At 41.1% G+C, this 18,208-nt stretch overlaps 1 protein-coding gene across 1 annotated transcript; it reads left to right on the forward strand.

The window, feature by feature from the left end:
- Positions 1 to 9,783: 9,783 nt before the first annotated feature.
- Positions 9,784 to 10,728, forward strand: LOC130911265 (odorant receptor 131-2-like). Its single transcript, XM_057829111.1, has one exon. It carries the CDS (start codon positions 9,784 to 9,786, stop codon positions 10,726 to 10,728), a length of 945 nt encoding a protein of 314 aa, XP_057685094.1.
- Positions 10,729 to 18,208: the final 7,480 nt, after the last annotated feature.

Consider the following 18,208-nt stretch of genomic DNA (forward strand, 5'->3'; position numbering starts at 1 on the left):
TCTTCCGGATCCCTACTTGGAGAAAAGGCGAGGGAAAGGTCATATCTGAACTTACCAAACATCGAAGAATGGCATGGGTGGCCTCGATCAGAAGGAAGGGCATAACGTTTGATTCTCCAGTTACACACTGAGTTTGCTCTATGCACTTCCACTCCGGTAAGTTAATTTCGTTTGTCTACGCAAATTTCAGTAACTTTACGCCCTAAGTCGGCCTGTTGTTAGCTATAGCTACAGCTAAACAACTAGCATGCATACATGTGCATTGTCTTCATAAGACATAATTCCTATCGTTGCTAAATAAAAAAGCTGTAATATTTTGACGTGAGAGAGTGGCAAAGAATTTGTACACAGGCTACATTTTCTGCTACAAAAACTTTGTACATCCGTGGTCACAGACTAATGTAAACACACAATGCCTACCTTTGCTAGAAAGATGGTGTTGCCGTTTGCTATGGTCATAATGTGCAGATCCTGCACCCATCCGCAGCAAAACTGTTCGTAGCTTTGTAGCGATTTGTAGTTTCGGAATTGCTGATGAGTGTAGTAACATACACCAAACACTAAATACAGCATGATGTCCATTTCGCGTAGTGGTGGAAGCTTGTCGACATCTTTATTCCATTTGTGTTCGGCTTGCTCGTGAGGGTCAACATTGTTCACATCCTTAAAATTGCTCACATATCTGTCCTTCGCCGTGGTAACAAGTTTGTCTCTGTGTCGAACTGGCAAGTTTCCCCTACATTTTTCCATCTTTGGCACTCGTAGTTCAATTGTATTTGCCGTTAAGTTTAAATTTCCCGTGATGCAGACGTGCTTCCTCAATGGCTGCATTGTCGCAAATCTCGCACGATCCCGTGCTGCTGTGACGTAAACGCTCGAGCTTAATAAGTGTGAGTGAGGTAACAGTTCTATTCGCTCTCGAGGAGAAGCACTAACTTTTGAATTGGCCTCTCTATAATCGAAGGTTCGGATGAATGATCCTGAATTCTCAATTTGTGCTCTCCAGTTTGGATAGCTCTTCTAACTAATCCATCACCTCCTTGAATGGCTTCGACCACTCTTCCTAGTAGCCATTGGTATATTGGGAGATTTTCATCATCCATTTGGAGATTGCGACGGGGTCTGAACGATTTCTGTCTGGTAGTGAGCTTCATGAGGCGGTCCCTTCGTTTTCTGCCTTGCACAGAGAGTTGGATGAGCTTGGCCACAAGTCTGCTCCCACCAATAACCCAGAGCCCATTGGCCCTGCGTTCCATCTAGGTTTGTCCTCGTCTTTGATGGCAGGTCTTGACATGGTAGTGGGCAAGAATCAGCTTGATGACATTGCTGTCCTTTGGAAGGATGATAGGGCGTTTTCGTTCCAGACTCAGTGTTTACTTCTTTAATCTTCCACCATCACAGAGTAGATTTTTCCGCAGGATTGGGTCGAGACGGGAAAGAGTTCTTGGACTTGGTAGATATTCTCCTCTGGATCATCTTAAGCTCCTTGGGAAAGGCTTGCTGCTGGACGAGCTTGAGGATGATTTTAGCAGCTCTGTCTGTTTCTGTGACAGTCACCAGCTCTGTGTGTGGTTCTTTGGACTCTAGTCTCTTGATTCTTGTGACTACTTTCAAGAGTTTCATCAACAAAGAGATCCGACTTAGATGGTTGAGGAGGTCTACACTATCGTTGGGCTTAGTATCACATGCTAGAGTTACCTTAACTTTGGGGTCACCATAGCCTTTGCAGCTGGCATCGGCCAAGTGATGCAGCCCAGTTCTAATGATGGCGCTGAAGTTCTGTGGGTGATAGCATTGTGGAAATACAACTTCTTGTAGCTTCTCGAGGCCGCGTTTCCACTTCTCCCACCGTGATCTCAAGTCACTTGGGAGGGCGTCAGACTTCAGCTTCCTCTTCCGACATTGAAGTGGGATGGTGGCAAGCTTCTTGTTGTTTGAAAGAGATGATGGAGAATAATTTTTGAAAGGTAGAGGCATCTCTAAGTGTCTATCCTTTTGCCTAATTTTCTTGCTGAGGAACTGTCTTAAGTTAACATCTTGTGACATATACTTCTCACAGTTTCTCTCGCTAAAATCTAGCGCTAATCTAAGGGCTTTCAATTTGTCCATGACTGGTGAGGTTGGGATTTCTTTTACAGCAATTCTGTGGACGTAGCTGGTGCTTCCTTGTTTTTTGTTATGCAGATTGGATGGTCCTACAATGCTCCAACCGAGCTCTGTCCACTGTGCAAACGGTTTGTCTCCTCCACCTATGACAGATTCAATTGGGGCTAGTGCTGCTGGGCAGTTCGATCCAATTAGCAGTCCTACCTCACAATCTTGGAGTGTCGGTATCTGGTTTGTCAAATGCTGTAGGTGACAGCACTGCTGGGCTGTCTCTTTTGTCGGGATGTATGACTTATCCACGGGAATAAAGCTCCGTGAGAAGGCTTGGTTTATTTGGATAGGCTTTGCGGAAAGGAGTGCTCGAACCTGCAGCCCACTGACATATTTACTTGGTAAGACAGTGTCAACGGCAGTCATGGTGCTAAGTTTTAGCGTTGTTGGTTGGGCTGACTCTACATTGAGGTCGTCGAGCAGATCTTCTAGAATAAAGGTTGCGTCGCTCTGCTGGTCGAGTATAGCATAGGTCAGAACTTGTCGCTGAGGCTCTAGTGATGAAGAAACCAAAACCGGGACTATGCTGGAAGTGGCAGATTGTGCAGATTAGCTGCATTTACAATATGTAGGCTTCACTGTTGGATTATACTTCATGTTGAGAGCTTTACCATCATGAAAGCTTTCAGAGAAGTCACACACCAAATAACGCGACATAATGATTGCTACATGAAGTCCGTTCCCAGTCCACTCATTAATTCCAGCCGTTTCGAAAAGGTTAGAGCCGCTATCCGACTCCATCATGTTCATTTGTAGCCGCTGTTAGCCGCTAGTGTTAGCCTGTGGCTTGGCTACCAGAAAAAAGCACTGAAAGCATCCTCTCCTGAAATCGTGAGAACCAGGGAGGACAGCGGGTGAAAGCCCATCTGGAACCCGCCAAGAGTTTACTTAATGTCGGGTGAAAGTTTGGCGAACTTAACTTAAGCCCGACTCCATCCCGTGTACTTGTAGCGTTAGCCTACTGGGCTTCTGTTTGTTTGGCTTCCTGAAAACCACGTGACTCCATACGTACAGTAAGCACACTGCCTGCTTTCTTAAAGGGGAATGAACATAGCCGAACAACACAGAGTCAGAGCGGGATGAAAAGACTATATTTTCTTGTTTTATTAAATTACCGAATTTACCGACATGGTCAAAATTAAGTCGGTCATCGTGAAGAATTTCGGTAACGGTAAATTTTCGGTTTACCGCCCTGCTCTACTTCAAAATTCAGATTCTACACTAAAAATACCTTTAAAATGACACCCTTTATGAAAAATCTGATTGGCAATGAATAATTATTATAATACTATTATATATAGTACTATACTATAATATTAATGCGAGGTGTTTTTTTAAGAATTGTTTTGAATCATGTTGGAAAGGCGAAGTCAGTGTTCTGAATCTGTTTACATTCCATTCTTTTGCACTAGTTAATTCTATCAGCATTTGAACTCGTTGTTTATTTTTTGATTTATTATTGTTATTTACGTGTTTATTTGTACTTAAATAAATAATTTACGTGTTCCAATATGTTTTTGTGAATTGATAAGCGTCAACAAAAATTTAATCGCTAAGTTAGTCAATTAAAATAAATTAAAAATGAAAATAAAATTGTAACTATTCAATTAGTCGACTAATCGTAAAAATAGTCGGCTGACTAATCGGGAGAAAATTAGTCGTTTGGGACAGCCCTAATGCACATGTATGCATGCTAGTTGTTTAGCTGTAGCTTTAGCTAACAACAGGCCAACTTAGGGCATAAAGTTACCGAAATTTGCGTAGACAAACGAAATTAACTTACCAAAGTGGAAGTGCATAGAGCAAACTATGTGTGTAACTGGAGAATCAAACGTTATGTCCTTCCTTCTGATCGAGGCCACCCATGCCATTCTTCGACGCTTGGTAAATTCAGATATGAGCTTTCCCTCGCCTTTTCTCCATGTAGGGATCCGGAAGAAACTCAGTGGGGTTCCGTCGAGCTGTACATTTTCCTTTCTATTCGATCGGTTGTTGCAATTCTTTACCGAACAATAATTTCCAATCATTTTTAAAGAGCGACCTGAGTCGAAATGCCTCACTGTTTATGTTTCCCCGAGTTCTGACACCGTACTTCCTGCTTCCAACATGGCGATAGGGGCGGAAACCTCGCGAGTGCCACGTCATACGCTCGAGCCTAATAGCAAAGCCCGATAATTGCTAACAGGGTAGCTATCAGTGCGTTCAGCCGCGCTAGGCATTATGGGCAATGTAGTTTTGAACTTCTAAGTTTGGAAACATGCTGGTTGAATAGCTTGTCAGTTTATTTCGGTTATTGTTTGCGTACAATCTACAACACTGAATAAGAATAAAAATTGAGTGGGAATAACAATTTGTCAACGACAATTGTCGTGATAGAAATTTATAAAAATGTTGAGTTGGCGCATAGCCTACTGTGTGTGCGTATTGACTGGACTACATTTCCATGGGTCTGCATTATATATATAGATATTTCTTTAATCATTATTAGTTTTTTTTTTTTTTTTTTTTTTTAAGGTTAGATTATTTTTTTAGGAAGAATAAAGCCGGTTGAGTTACCAGTTGAGTAAAAAAATATATTTCCATATAGTGTATAGTATATACTATATGGCAATAGGCCTATGTTTTTTTGTTTTGTTTTTTTAAATAAAACTGAATTTTTATATCCAGATGGAGGAGGCACACACTAGATTAACACACACTTTTATATTAAAGTTAGTTGGCATCTTTGAGTGGACTTCGAGTAAAATCTCGAGGCCGGGCTGAGTGTCCTCTTTTTTGGAAATCAAAATATGGTCACCCTATGTAATAACAATTGTAATTTATTTCTTGCATTTGTTTTTGGAGTTTTTTATTGGTGCTTTTGAATAGTTATTAGAGCATTTTTCTTTTAATTTCTGCACTTGTACATTGTCTTTTTTCATATAATAAATTACAAAGAGATAACGTGCTTTTTCAGTATGAGTGTTTAAATATATGTGGTGAAAATATGGGGGTGGGGGTGGGGTGGTGCGACAAATATGTTGCCTAGGGCTCAAAATTGGTCAGGAACGGCCCTGAAACACCATCTTATATTCGGGCCAATACGGTATATGTTAAAAAAAAATTGTTTGTTTTTCGTATTTTTTATTTCTTTTTTGAGAAGTGCCATTTGCCTCGATCTGCGGAGAGATGTGCCGTGGTCCGGTCTTGGACCGCGATCCTCTGTCTGCTAAAGACTTACAGAAATCACTGGCGCAGTCCAATATCTATGTTCACACATCAACTATATGTAAAAAACTATGGCCAAGAATATTGTTCATGGGAAGAAGTCACTGCTGTCTAAAAATAAAACCATTGTTGCTTGTTTAATGTTCGCAAAAAGGGTCTTGGACACTCCACAAAAGTTTTGACAAAATATTTTGTGAACTGATGAAACAAAAGTTGAATTGGTTGAGAGAAAACCACAACGTCATGTGTGGAGGAAAACTGGAACAGCTCACCAACATCATCACCTCATCCCCACCGTGAAGCATGGTGGTGGGAGCATCATGACTTGGGGCTGTTTTGCTGACTCAGGGCCTTAACAACTTGCAATCATTATTGGAAGAATGAATTCAAAAGTTTATTAGGATATTTTGCAGGAAAACCTGAGGCCGTCTGTCAGACAGTTGCAGCTAAAAAGAGGATGGATGCTGCAACAACACAATGATACAAAACACAAGAGTACATCAACTTTGAATGGTTTCAGAAGAAAAAAATACAAGCTCTGGAGTGGCCAAGTCAAAATTCAGACTTGAACCCCATTGAGATGCTGTGGCATGACCTAAAGACAGCGATTCATCCCAGACATTCCAGGAATCTGACTGAACTAAAAGCAGTTATGTAGAGAAGAAGGGGCCAAGATTAGTCCTGATCGATGTGCCAGAGTGGTCTGCTGCTTCAGGAAGCGTCTTTTTTTTTTTGTACTCATAATGATGCTCGTGTGTTCCAGTGCGACGCCTGTAAGAGGCGGTGACATTGCAGCGATGGTGTTGCATGGTAACGCAAAGCATCCAAATGGAGCATGAAAACATATAAAACGTGCGATGGCAGTGCGATCAGACTCGACGTTTCAAGCGTCACTGTTTGTTTTTCTTTCTCGTTGTCTCTCTAACATTCATGCAAGGTATTTTACTAGCCAATGTTACCACAGGGTTAAGCCTTGCGGAACGAACAGTTTCTGCCACCTTGACTACCTCCTTATGCTTGATTTTGCTATTTCTCAATGGGATCATGTTATTCACTTTGAGTAACAAATGTATGTTTCAGGAGACATCTATGGGGGGCCGTTAGGGACATAATTCAGGATTACCTTTCACACACACTTATCAAACGTTCTCACACACTCTATTGAAACATTTTCTGCGCACGTATAGATGTGAGATTCTCGCACGCATACATGTGATATTCACGCACACATACATACGTATGGGGGGCCGTTAGGGACATAATTCAGGATTACCTTTCACACACACTTATCAAACGTTCTCACAGAAAATGTTTCAATAGAGTGTGTGAGAACGTTTGATAAGTGTGTGTGAAAGGTAATCCTGAATTATGTCCCTAACGGCCCCCCATAACCCTCACGTATCCTGCGTGCGGTGTACTGGTCCTTCTCACTAATCTCTTCAGTAGGATTTCTCCTTTGGTGCTGGTCGCTATGTCGCTGGAGAGATATGTGGCTGTGTGCCACCCTCTCAGACACGCCTCCATCATGACCAGAGGGAACACAGTGAGGGCCATGCTTGGAATGTGGATCGTGTGTTTTATAATTCTTCTGATTCAAGACCTATTAATTTTGAAGTTTCCTTTTGAACAGCTGGAGAGTCTCCAAATGACACAGCCATGCCATTCCATCGCTATGTCCCTCCTGCCATTGACTGAAATGTTCGACAATACCTACTCTGTTTTGGTGTTCTTCGTTGCAGGCCTGGCCAACATTTCCAGCTACGTTGGCATAGTCATAGCAGCCAGATCGGCAGCCACGGACGAAGTCTCAGCGCAGAAAGCAAAAAGCACATTGCTGCTGCACCTGGTGCAGCTAAGCCTCAGCCTTTTGTCTGTGATCTACCCCAACATCCTCATAGTTCTCTCAACTTTGTTGAACTGGGTAGTTTTTAACCAAATACAGATCTTTCTGTTTGTGTTCTTTTTCTTACTGCCCAGATCTCTGAGTTCACTCGTCTATGGGATGAGAGATCAAAGCCTCAGAATTGAACTCTATCTATTCTGCTGTCGCGCCAAAGGGCCGGTCAAAGCTGTTGTGTCCTGAGAGCATTATTCTTTCCTTCTGCCTCTGCATTCAAACTTTACAAATGCTACAGCTTTCAACTCAGAGAAACATTTAGACTAAATCTGTAAGTTCTACCTTTTGTCATCACATTTATCTGGCATTAGTGTTCATCGGCTGAAAACAGAACGTGTCTGTACAAATCTATTGTAATACACATGAAACAAACAGCTACAGAATTTCAGCGATGTGTGACACTGACTTGTGGGAGGAAAAAGGCTCTAGTGTGATGTGAAGTGTTTAATGTGACCCTATTTTATGTTTGTAATGACATGTTTTCAAAGTAGTTTGTTCTCATGTATACTTAGAATTGCTGAACTGAAGAATTACACGTGTTCGTCTACAAAGTGTACATTTATTTTCATTGCATGAATAAAGAGCATTTGAATGAAGCAAAATCTTGTCCGAGCCTGGTTTACCAGTGAGAGCTTTCTTAGAGGGCTTATCACATGTGCAATGTACAGGTATCTCCACCCATCTTTGTGTTTTTATTCATTTTCATTTAATTCATTTTGTTTCTAGATTAACATTCATATAGACAGTATTGAACTTATATACATACAGTATTTCTTAATCATGGAAAATTTTTCAAAATAAAGTAGTAATTAATTGTATATATACATTGACTATATGTATATACATACATACATACATACATACATACATACATACATATATACATATATATTTTCTTGTACCACAGGCCTGGGAGCTAGAGGGTTTTGCACATGTAGCTCAGGCTTGCCAAGATAACAGGATATACTGTATGTACAAATACTGTTGTACAATTCAAAATCCACCACGATAAAGAGAGAATAAAAGCCACAAGTCTATGTCATTTACCTACTCTTAAGTTGGTCCTAAGCGAACATCAACAATATAAAAAAAAACCCTGAATGAGAGAAAATAGAAAATCAAAGATCCACATGGCAAGCACTGCCTTCGTTGTGTTCTTTCTGGCACTAATGGAGGCGTGTCTGAGTGGGTGGCACACAGCCACATATCTCTCCATGGACATTACCACCAGCATCAGAGGAGACGTCCGACTGAAGAGTTTGCTAAGCATTGCGAGCACGCCACACACAGGAAACATGAGGGTAATGCAGAAGGTGCTCAGCAGGTACATCAGATGGGTTATGGTCAGGTCCAATGTGTCTCCAAGCAGAAGCTTGTATAGCTGGATGTAGCGCTGCATCTCCGGAAACATATTTCTTTTCAACGTGAACAATATGAACCCATTGATGAAGAGGAACATCGAGCAGCAGGAGGTAGTCAAGGTAACAGTTACCAATCACTGCAAATGGGTGGTCACATTAGGCCTCATCAAAGTTTGCAGGATGTGGACGGCACACTAATTAAAAATAAAAAGGAAGTCATGGTGCCAGTGAGGTCACGTCAAAGGGCAGAAATGTGGGTCTCCCTCAGAGATCATGGGTCTTCCAGAAGGACAATGTCCCAAAACACACTTCAAAAAGCACTACAAAATGATTTGAGAGAAAGCACTGGAGACTTCTAAAGTGGCCAACAATGACTCTAGAGCTGAATCCCATAGAACACCTGTGGAGAGATCAGAAGAGGGCAGTTTGGAGAAGACACCATTCAAATCTCAGAGACCTGGAGCAGTTGCCAAAGATGAACGGTCTAAAATTCCAGCAGAGCATTGTAAGAAACTCATTGATGGATACTGGAAGCGGCTGTTCACCATTATTTTGTCTAATGGTAACCAAGTATTAGGCTGAGGGTGCCAATGCTTTTGTCTGGCCCATTTTGGAATTTTGCGTAAAATGATAATGATTTGATTTTTTCATTCGCGTTTGTGTTTTTTCGTTGCAAGCAAAACATATGAAGATATTACTACCAAAGCACTTCTAATTGCAATCATTTTCTGGGAAAATTCAGCATGATCTGACAGAATTGCAGGGGTGCCAATACTTTTGGCCGGCACTGTGTGCATGAATATATGTATATGTACATATGCTGTATATGTAAATTTTCTATATATACTATATTTACATACTGTCCCTTGCTATTTTAAGGTTTAATGGTCTGAAATGTCAACTTTTAAATTTCACTTCACTGTACTGACCCCTGTCCTTGAAAAGGTTAAAGGTTTTTACTGTCTTTTTTTTTTTGGTATTCATAATGATGTTCGTGTGTTTCAGTGAGGCACCTGTAAGAGGCGGTGACATTGCAACAATGGTGTTGGTGGTAACGCAATCCATCAAAATGGAGCATGAAAACCTATAAAGCGTGCAATCGATGCTGGACATTTCCAGCGTCACTGTTTTTATGTTTTCCTCGTTGTATCTCTAACATTCATGCAAAGTCTTTCACTAGCCAATGTTACCATAAGGTTAAGCCTTGCAGAACGAATAGTGTCTGCCGCCTTGACTATCTCCTTCTGTTGGATTTTATTATTTCTGAATGGGATCATGTTGTTCACTTTAAGGAACAAATGTATGTTTCGGGAGACATCGCGGTACATCCTGCTGTATAACCTGCTGCTCGGAGACACACTGCAACTGGTTGTCTCTCAGCTGATGTATTGTTTGAACTCCTTTCGCGTCATCTTCACGTATCCCGTGTGCAGTGTACTGGTCCTTTTCGGTAATCTCTTCAGTAGGATTTCTACTTTGGTGCTGGTTGCTATGTCGCTAGAGAGATATGTGGCTGTGTGCCACCCTCTAAGACACGCCTCCATCATGACCAAAGGGAACACAGTGAGGGCCATGCTTGGAATGTGGATCGTGTGTTTTATAATTCTTCTGATTCAAGACCTATTAATTTTGAGGTTTCCTTTTGAACAGCTGGAGAGTCTGCAAATGACACAGCCATGCCGTTACAGCTCTATGTTCCTCCTGCCCTTTTCTGAAATTTTCCACAATACCTACTCGGTTTTGGTGTTCTTCGTTGCAGGCCTGGCCAACATTTCCAGCTACGTTGGCATAGTCATAGCAGCCAGATCGGCAGCCACGGACAAAGTCTCTGTGCGTAAAGCAAAAGGCACATTGCTGCTGCACCTGGTGCAGCTAAGCCTCAGCCTTTTGTCTGTGATCTACTCCAATATCCTCACAATTCTCTCACCTTTGTTGAACTGGGTAGCTTTTAACCAAATACGGATCTTTCTGTTTGTGTGCTTTTTCTTACTGCCCAGATCTCTGAGCTCACTCGTCTATGGGCTGAGAGATCAAAACCTCAGAATTGAACTCCTCTATCTATTCTGCTGTTGCGCCAAAGGGCCGGTCAAGGCTGTTGTGTCCTGAGAGCATTATTCTTTCCTTCTGCCTCTGCATTCAAACCTTGCAAACGCTACAGCTTTCAACTCAGAGAAACATTTAGACTACATGTATAAGTTCTACCTTTTGTCATCACATTTATTTGTCATTAGTAGGGATGGGAATTGATAGGATTTTTACGATTCCGATTCCATTATCGATATTGCTTAACGATGCGATTCTTTATCGATTCTCTTATCGATTCTAATTTGGGGAAAAAGAAGAACAAACGTTTTGATTGGCATTGAGTTTGGTTAATCAGAAGTCACAACCTTACAAACTCACAACGAGATCAAAAGAGGCCCAAAGCCTCAATGTTAACTGTGGCAATAAGTGGCAAATACACAAGAATGTGTAACATTTTACTGAAACATTTATCTAATAGAAATAAAAAATATTGGTATATATTGGCAGATAGGTTGTTGTTCTGCCTTTGGCAATATGTGTTAAAGCAGGGGTCCCCAAACTTTTTCCTGTGAGGGCCACATAACTTTTCCCTTCTCTGATGAGGGGCCGGGGTCAGTTTGTAACAGAAAAAGTGTGACGATTGCAGAAGTGCATAAATGTAAAAAATTTTTGTTTTTCAGAAAGCCACAATCAAATAACCCTTTCTGGATTCTTCACGGAATGAAAGTAAATAAAATAGAAATAATAATATAATATAATAATTAGGGCTGTCAAACGATTACAATTTTTAATCGAGTTAATTACAGCTTAAAAATTAATTCATCGTAATTAATCGCAATTAATCGAAACTCAAACCATCTATAAAACATGCCATATTTTTCTGTAAATTATATATATATTCTGTAAAATAAATTGTTGGAATGGAAAGATAAGACACAAGATGGATATATACATTCAACATACGGTACATAAGGAGTGTAGTGGGCATTTCACTCTACTGTCATTTAAATCTGTCTATGCTGTCCTCACTCCGAAGCATCTACTTTTTCCAAAGCTAGACAGCTAGTGAACGACGCCTTATTAATTAGACTTCTTCCTTTTTCATCTGATTTATTAATAAAATGGCCTCAAACCATTGTCCCCTTTAGACCGTCGTAAAACTACAAAATAAAAGTACACAAGCATTGCATTAGCAACAACGTTAGCTTAGCACGCTTCACAGGTTCACTAAACATAAACAAAAAGCGTCTCATACAAAAAATATAACATTTCGCTTACTAACATAATACATGTACATGTACATTCTTTACAACAACCATACTTACGGACAAATCTTGTCCAAGGATCATATAAGCACAACATTATCAGCCTGAGACGTCGTGCAGCCATAATGAAGAAAGAAAAGAAGAAAATAATAAACCATGTCGCAAAGCGAACACAAGAGTTCGCTGTTGGACAGCGCAAAAAGCCTTGCTGTAAAACTTGCCAAAAGGCAGAATACTTTCTGAGCGGAACATGTACGTTAATTGCGTCAAATATTTTAACGTGATTAATTAAAAAAATTAATTACCGCGCGTTAACGCGATAAATTTGACAGCCCTAATAATAATAACACTATTAATTAAATAGATAGTAACCAAATAACCCTCTCTGAATTCTTCAAGGAAAAGGCCAGGAAATAAATAACACGATTGAGAAAAAAAAAAAATTCAAAACGGCCGGACCAAATGTGGAGGCGGGCCGTATTTGGGCCGCGGGCCGCAGTTTGGGGACTACTGGGTTAACGTGTATTATTTACCATTACATTGAAATGCATGCCTTTTATTTTTTGTGGCGCTTACACGCTCAAGTGGGGGCGCCCTTGCCCTTCCTCACGCGATGAAGAACGCGCTCACGTGAAGAATAGCGCGCTTACACCCGAGGAAGAAATGCCGCATCCAAGCGAGTGAGCGAGTTAGTGAGAGAGGGAAACACTTCTACGAGCCTACGTTCGTTGTTAATGTTAATATCTACAGAGGAAACGCCTGTATGTATCATCTTTTGTGTTGTTGTTGTTGTGTTTCCACTCACGATCGGACACTTAAATCCAGTTGTGTAGTGGTTTGAACGATGTGCTAATGCTAGCGAACGCATGCTAACCATTTGTTATTACTGTTATTAGCAGCTAATCATCGCTGATTTACGTTGATGCAACCCTGTTTGTTATTGGGGACGAAATTGATTTGTTTCATTTCTATTCTTAGTTTCACTCTTCAAGTGATGGTTGAATAAAGTCAGCAAATTATACCAACGTCTTCTGCATCATCATTTGTTTGGGAGTTTAGCTAGCTGTATAGACCCTACCCACCGACGTCACAAAATCACGTGCTCGCTGTATGGTTCCGCCCACTTGTCCGTCATTTTGTGTCTGTATTATCAATGGTATCAATTGATCGAGCAATTTATAATGCATTTCATGGAAGACCCGGTGCTTTCGGATGCCGTAAACTCACTTGATGCGTTGCATAAAAGGTGTTATGTGGAAAAGCTTCAGTTTATCCATTCGCCAGATCCATATTTGATGCCTAAATCGATGTTTTTCGACCCGCTGTCTCCGCCGTATTTGCCTGACATCTGCTAGCTACCCTGAACTGTACAACTATCTTGTCCACACAAAATCAGCCTATTCTCACGAAAACTTGAAAAACTTTAAGAGCTTGGAGGCTTATAAATACTTCGTTGCTGGTTGGGTGAAACAGGTCCTCGTCCACGAAAATTCGGCAGGAATCTATCTTGTGCTTGGAAAGGTGAGTTACGAAATTTTCAATTCAAAATCTTTTGTTATTGCTAACATCCACTGTCAAGTCTAATGTATTTCATGTCGTTTGTCAATGGAGTTGGGGCTTTTAATGTTTATATGGTTTAGCGATAGCACTCTCACTACATACATACGTGTATGTTGTCGGCGATTAGCCTAGCAATGATCTTAATTGTGGTTGTCAGCCCAAAACCCTCTAAATATATATTAAATGCATCTTACCAGATATAAAATGACTACTACATAATCTGCGGTAATCGTTTGGAGCCCAGTTTTCTCGTCGAATTGCAGCAGCCCATCTCGCTCTCTTCTCTCCGGGTCTCTCGGAATCCGGTAGAACTTCAAGTCTCTCCGTCTATCTTCTCTGTTATTGCAACCGACCGCCACACACACCTTCACCATTTTGATTATTAATGTTAACGAGCAGAAAAACACGTCGTAAATAGGAGGAATGTACGTACCCGTAACAGGGAAACATGATGTGTTGACGGACAATTGGGCGGCACCAGTCAGGAGGAAGGAGTTGTGACGTCACGTGGGTAGGGTCTATAGCCAGGACTGTAGTGTTGTATCGGTCGCGAACGATTCGTTCTTTTTGAACGAATTGTTTGGGTGAACGAGACCGAACTAATCACCATCTGCACTGATTCGTTCTATGAAGTTGGTGCTTGTTCGCTGCGTGGGAGGGCGTTGAGCAAGCGGCAGCGTCTTCTGACATCGCACACGACCAATCAGACGCCAGCCTCATCGCGGGTAGGGGAGGGAGCGGAAACAGAATCAGGGCGTCTGTCACTCACTTCCACGTGTGGCCAATAAGCAGCCAGCGTGCAGGCAGGGGGGCAAGACTGAGTGTTGTCACTTCCCGCTCAGTGACTCGGTCCTCCGGTTCCTGACCTAGCTTGCTGCTAACTTGACTTTCCAGTAATGTGGTGAACGAGTCAAAAAATGAAAGGAAATGACTTTGTCACATATTTGTTAATGTGGAGCCTATCAAATGCAGCTCAAACAGACAAAAACACCACACAAATCTAGCGAGCATGGTTTAGTGTAATACTTTTCTCAACAGACTCGGGACTACCTATGACGACATACTATCAAATTTACAGTAGTTTTAAACACGGGTAGCTACGAGGCAAGCAAAAGTGAGCTGCGGTCGCGTGACGGCAGTGAAGTGGGCAGAGAACTTTCACTATATGGAGGCTTCATGGCAGCGATATTTACCTCATATGTGCACAGAAAAAAATAATATTTAGTATGATCACCATAATACTGATTTGCAATGAAACTGTATATACACGTCAATTTTTTCCCGACTGTTTTATTATTTTTTTTCCTGTCAGAGCGTGTCGGGTGTTGGTTGGTTTGAAAAATTATGTCCATCCGTCCATCATGTGCCACACAAGCGCCCAAAAACAACGCACGCGGACACGGGAAATGTCGCAATATGTCTACATTTTTCTTAACAGACTAATGAGAGTAGAAAGGCAACATCGTAAAGAGCAAACAATTATTTCTCGTCAGCATTTGACGATCTGAGATGAGGGAACGACAGGGGAGCTGACCGGATTATTTTATTTGTTAATACCAGTGCAAAAATTCAATACGATCATCTTAATACTGATTTGCAATTAAACTGTCAAATATCAAAATGTAGTATTGTTTTTATTTCAGAGCAGCACATTTGACAACTAGCTATTTACACTTTAGTTTTAACATTAGTGACCAAAAATAATAGTGATGAGCATAACAACTAAAATACAACAGAGCGAGAGGTAAATATGATGTGTTGGTCGTTCCATATTTAGAAATTAAATTTTGGATTTATTTGTATTTTCGTGACAGCAAGCATGCCGCATTGGCTGGTAGCAGCAGCAGTGTATATGTGATCAAGATCATGCTAAAGAAAGTCCGTGCGTCTCCGACCCCAAACCCCCACTCCCCCCACAAAAGGAAAATGTTTAACCGTGTCCTAAATCGAAATGCAAGCACGAGCCATGACTGATCCCATTGAACGAGGACAGACGACGCGGAAGTTCTCCATCGCTTTTGCAGCAGCGGGAGGGAGACGAGGCTGTCTGTGAAAGCAGAATGATATCGCCTGTCACTCATTTCTGAAACTACGACGAGTGGTCAATGAGGAGCCTGTGTGCAAGAGAGGGAGGGACCAAGCAATGTCACTTCCCGTTCAGTTATACTGCGAAGCAGTCTTTGGTGATTCGTTCGGCAACGTCACTTCCCGTTCACTAACCGAACGATTCATTTGGGCGGGGAGGGAGATGAGGGGGGCGAACGATTCGTTGAACGATTTGTTTGAACGAATCTTTTTACTGAACGAACCGGAATGGATTCGTTTACTCAAGTGAACGACAGATCCCGTCACTACAGGACTGAGCCTTAGCCTCTCTGTGAGGACAGCGCAGTCGTATTCCCTCCCGATGCAGTTATCTCCACCTTGCAATGACTGCACGTCGCTTTGTTGTAATTTTTCCTCGTGAAGTGAAGACATACTTTCGAGCGTTTGAACCTACGTGTGGATTTCGATTCCCATCCCTAGTCATTGGTGTTCATCGGCTGAAAACAGGACGTGTCCGTACAAATCTATTGTAATACACATGAAACAAACAGCTACAGAAATTCAGCGATGTGTGACACTGACTTGTGGGAGGAAAAGGCTCTAGTGTGATGTGAAATGTTTCATGTGACCCTATTTTATATTTGTAATGACATGTTTTCAAACTAGTTTATTCTCATGTACACTTGCTGACTTTGAAGAATTACATGTGTTACTGTACAAAGCGTATATTTATTTTCATTGCATGAATAAAGAGCATTTGAATCAAGCAAAATCTTGTCCGAGCCTGGTTTACCAGTGTGCTTTCATAGAGGGCTTATCACATGTGCAATGCACAGGTATCTCAACTCCTCTTTCTGTTTTTATTCATTTTCATTTTGTTTCTAGATTAACATTCATATAGATAGGATTGAATTTATATATTTTTCTTAGTAATAGAAAAATATTCCCAAAAAAAATAGTCATTCATTGTGTACAGGGCATCCCTCCAACCCCAGAAAGGGCAGTTTTTTAAGCTCGGGTCCTCTACGATAGGCCTGGGAGTTTGACGGTTTTGCACATGATGCAGAATGATGCTCAGGCTTGCCAAGAAAACACGATGTATGTACAAATGCTGTTGTACAATTCAAAATCCACCACGATAAAGAGAGAATAAAAGTCACAAGCCTGTGTCATTTCCCTACTCTTAAGTTGGTCAAAAGCAAAACCATCAACATAGAAACACCCTGAGTGAGAGAAAATAGAAAACAAAAGATCCACATAGCGAGCACGGACCTCGTTGTGTTTTTTCTGGCACTGAAGGAGGTGTGTCTGAGAGGGTGGCACACAGCCACATGTCTCTACAGGGACATTACCACCACTATCAGAGGAAAAATCCTACTGAAGAGTTTGCTAAGCATTGCGAGCACGCCACACACAGGAAACATGAGGGTGATGCGATAGGTGCTCAGCATGTACATCAACAGGGTTAGGTTAGCTGCAATGTGTATCCACGCAAAACGTTGTATAGCAGGATGTCGCGGTGCGTCTCTCGAAGCACATATTTACTTCTGAACGTGAACAACACGAACCCGTTGATGAAAAGGAACATCGAGCAGCATGAGGTAGTCAAGGTGACAGTTACCACTCGCTGCAGCTGAGTGGTCACATTGGGCCCCATCAAAGTTTGCATAATGTGGAGAGCACAGCAATGAAAAATAAAAAGGAAGTCATGGTGCCAGTGAGGTCACGCCACATTAGACTGTGTACACAATGGCACATTTTACAGTATATGTTTGGTTGTGCGCAGGGGTGAAAATGGCTAGAATTTCTTGCCGGATCTCCCCGACGTGAAGGTCGCCACGGAGCCAGAAATGTTATTTATTTATTTATCTTTTCTTTCTTTTTTAGGGATGGGGTGGGGTGGTTTAAACCTCCTAAACTTCTGAAATGCAAAGAAAACTGTTTTAGCACAGTTACTTCTATCACACATACAAAAATTGATTTTCATCCAAAATTGTATGTTTTTTCAATGATTTGCAAAATAAAATAAAAAAATAAATAAATAAAAAGCAGCAATAACCCCAACCTCCAGCTCCTAATTTTCATTTTCCCTCATTTCCTCACATGCTAAATGCCAAATCTCAATTTTAATTACTTAAGAACATCGGATGTATATTAAAATTGAAGTTAATGTAAACATTTACTTTATTTTTTAAAATATATTTATAATAAAGATCTAAGTAACATTCAAAAAATAAGTACAAATGACTTATGTTATGCAGAGTGAAATGGAATTTATTTTGAGGATGGCGCATTTACTTTTTTAAATCACATGGAAATGAATAAGTAGCCTAACATAAATGAACAAATAAAAGTCCAAAGTGCACATTGACAGTTTAGATGTTCTAAACCTCCCCATCAGAGCAAATAAAACTAAATATGATAAATAAGCCTCAACTCTTTCGTTGCTCTTAAAGATTTGACACCAATTTGACGCAAGCTTGCCGTTCTATGATCAGACCCGCCTGTTCTATCAGGTGGCGTCTTTAAAGCTCTGTAAAAAATGAAGTCTTTCACATAGAGCGCTGCCCTCAACATGGGTCGAAAGTGCGGATTTAAACCTCTCTCCCAGTTTTTTGTTGGAACCGACTGACCACAGACTACCGGAGATATGATCATATTCATATCGTATTCACTATTCAAACTAGGAA

Source organism: Corythoichthys intestinalis, unplaced genomic scaffold (assembly GCF_030265065.1).
Source record: "Corythoichthys intestinalis isolate RoL2023-P3 unplaced genomic scaffold, ASM3026506v1 HiC_scaffold_23, whole genome shotgun sequence".
In the NCBI taxonomy this organism is placed as follows: Eukaryota; Metazoa; Chordata; class Actinopteri; order Syngnathiformes; family Syngnathidae; genus Corythoichthys; species Corythoichthys intestinalis.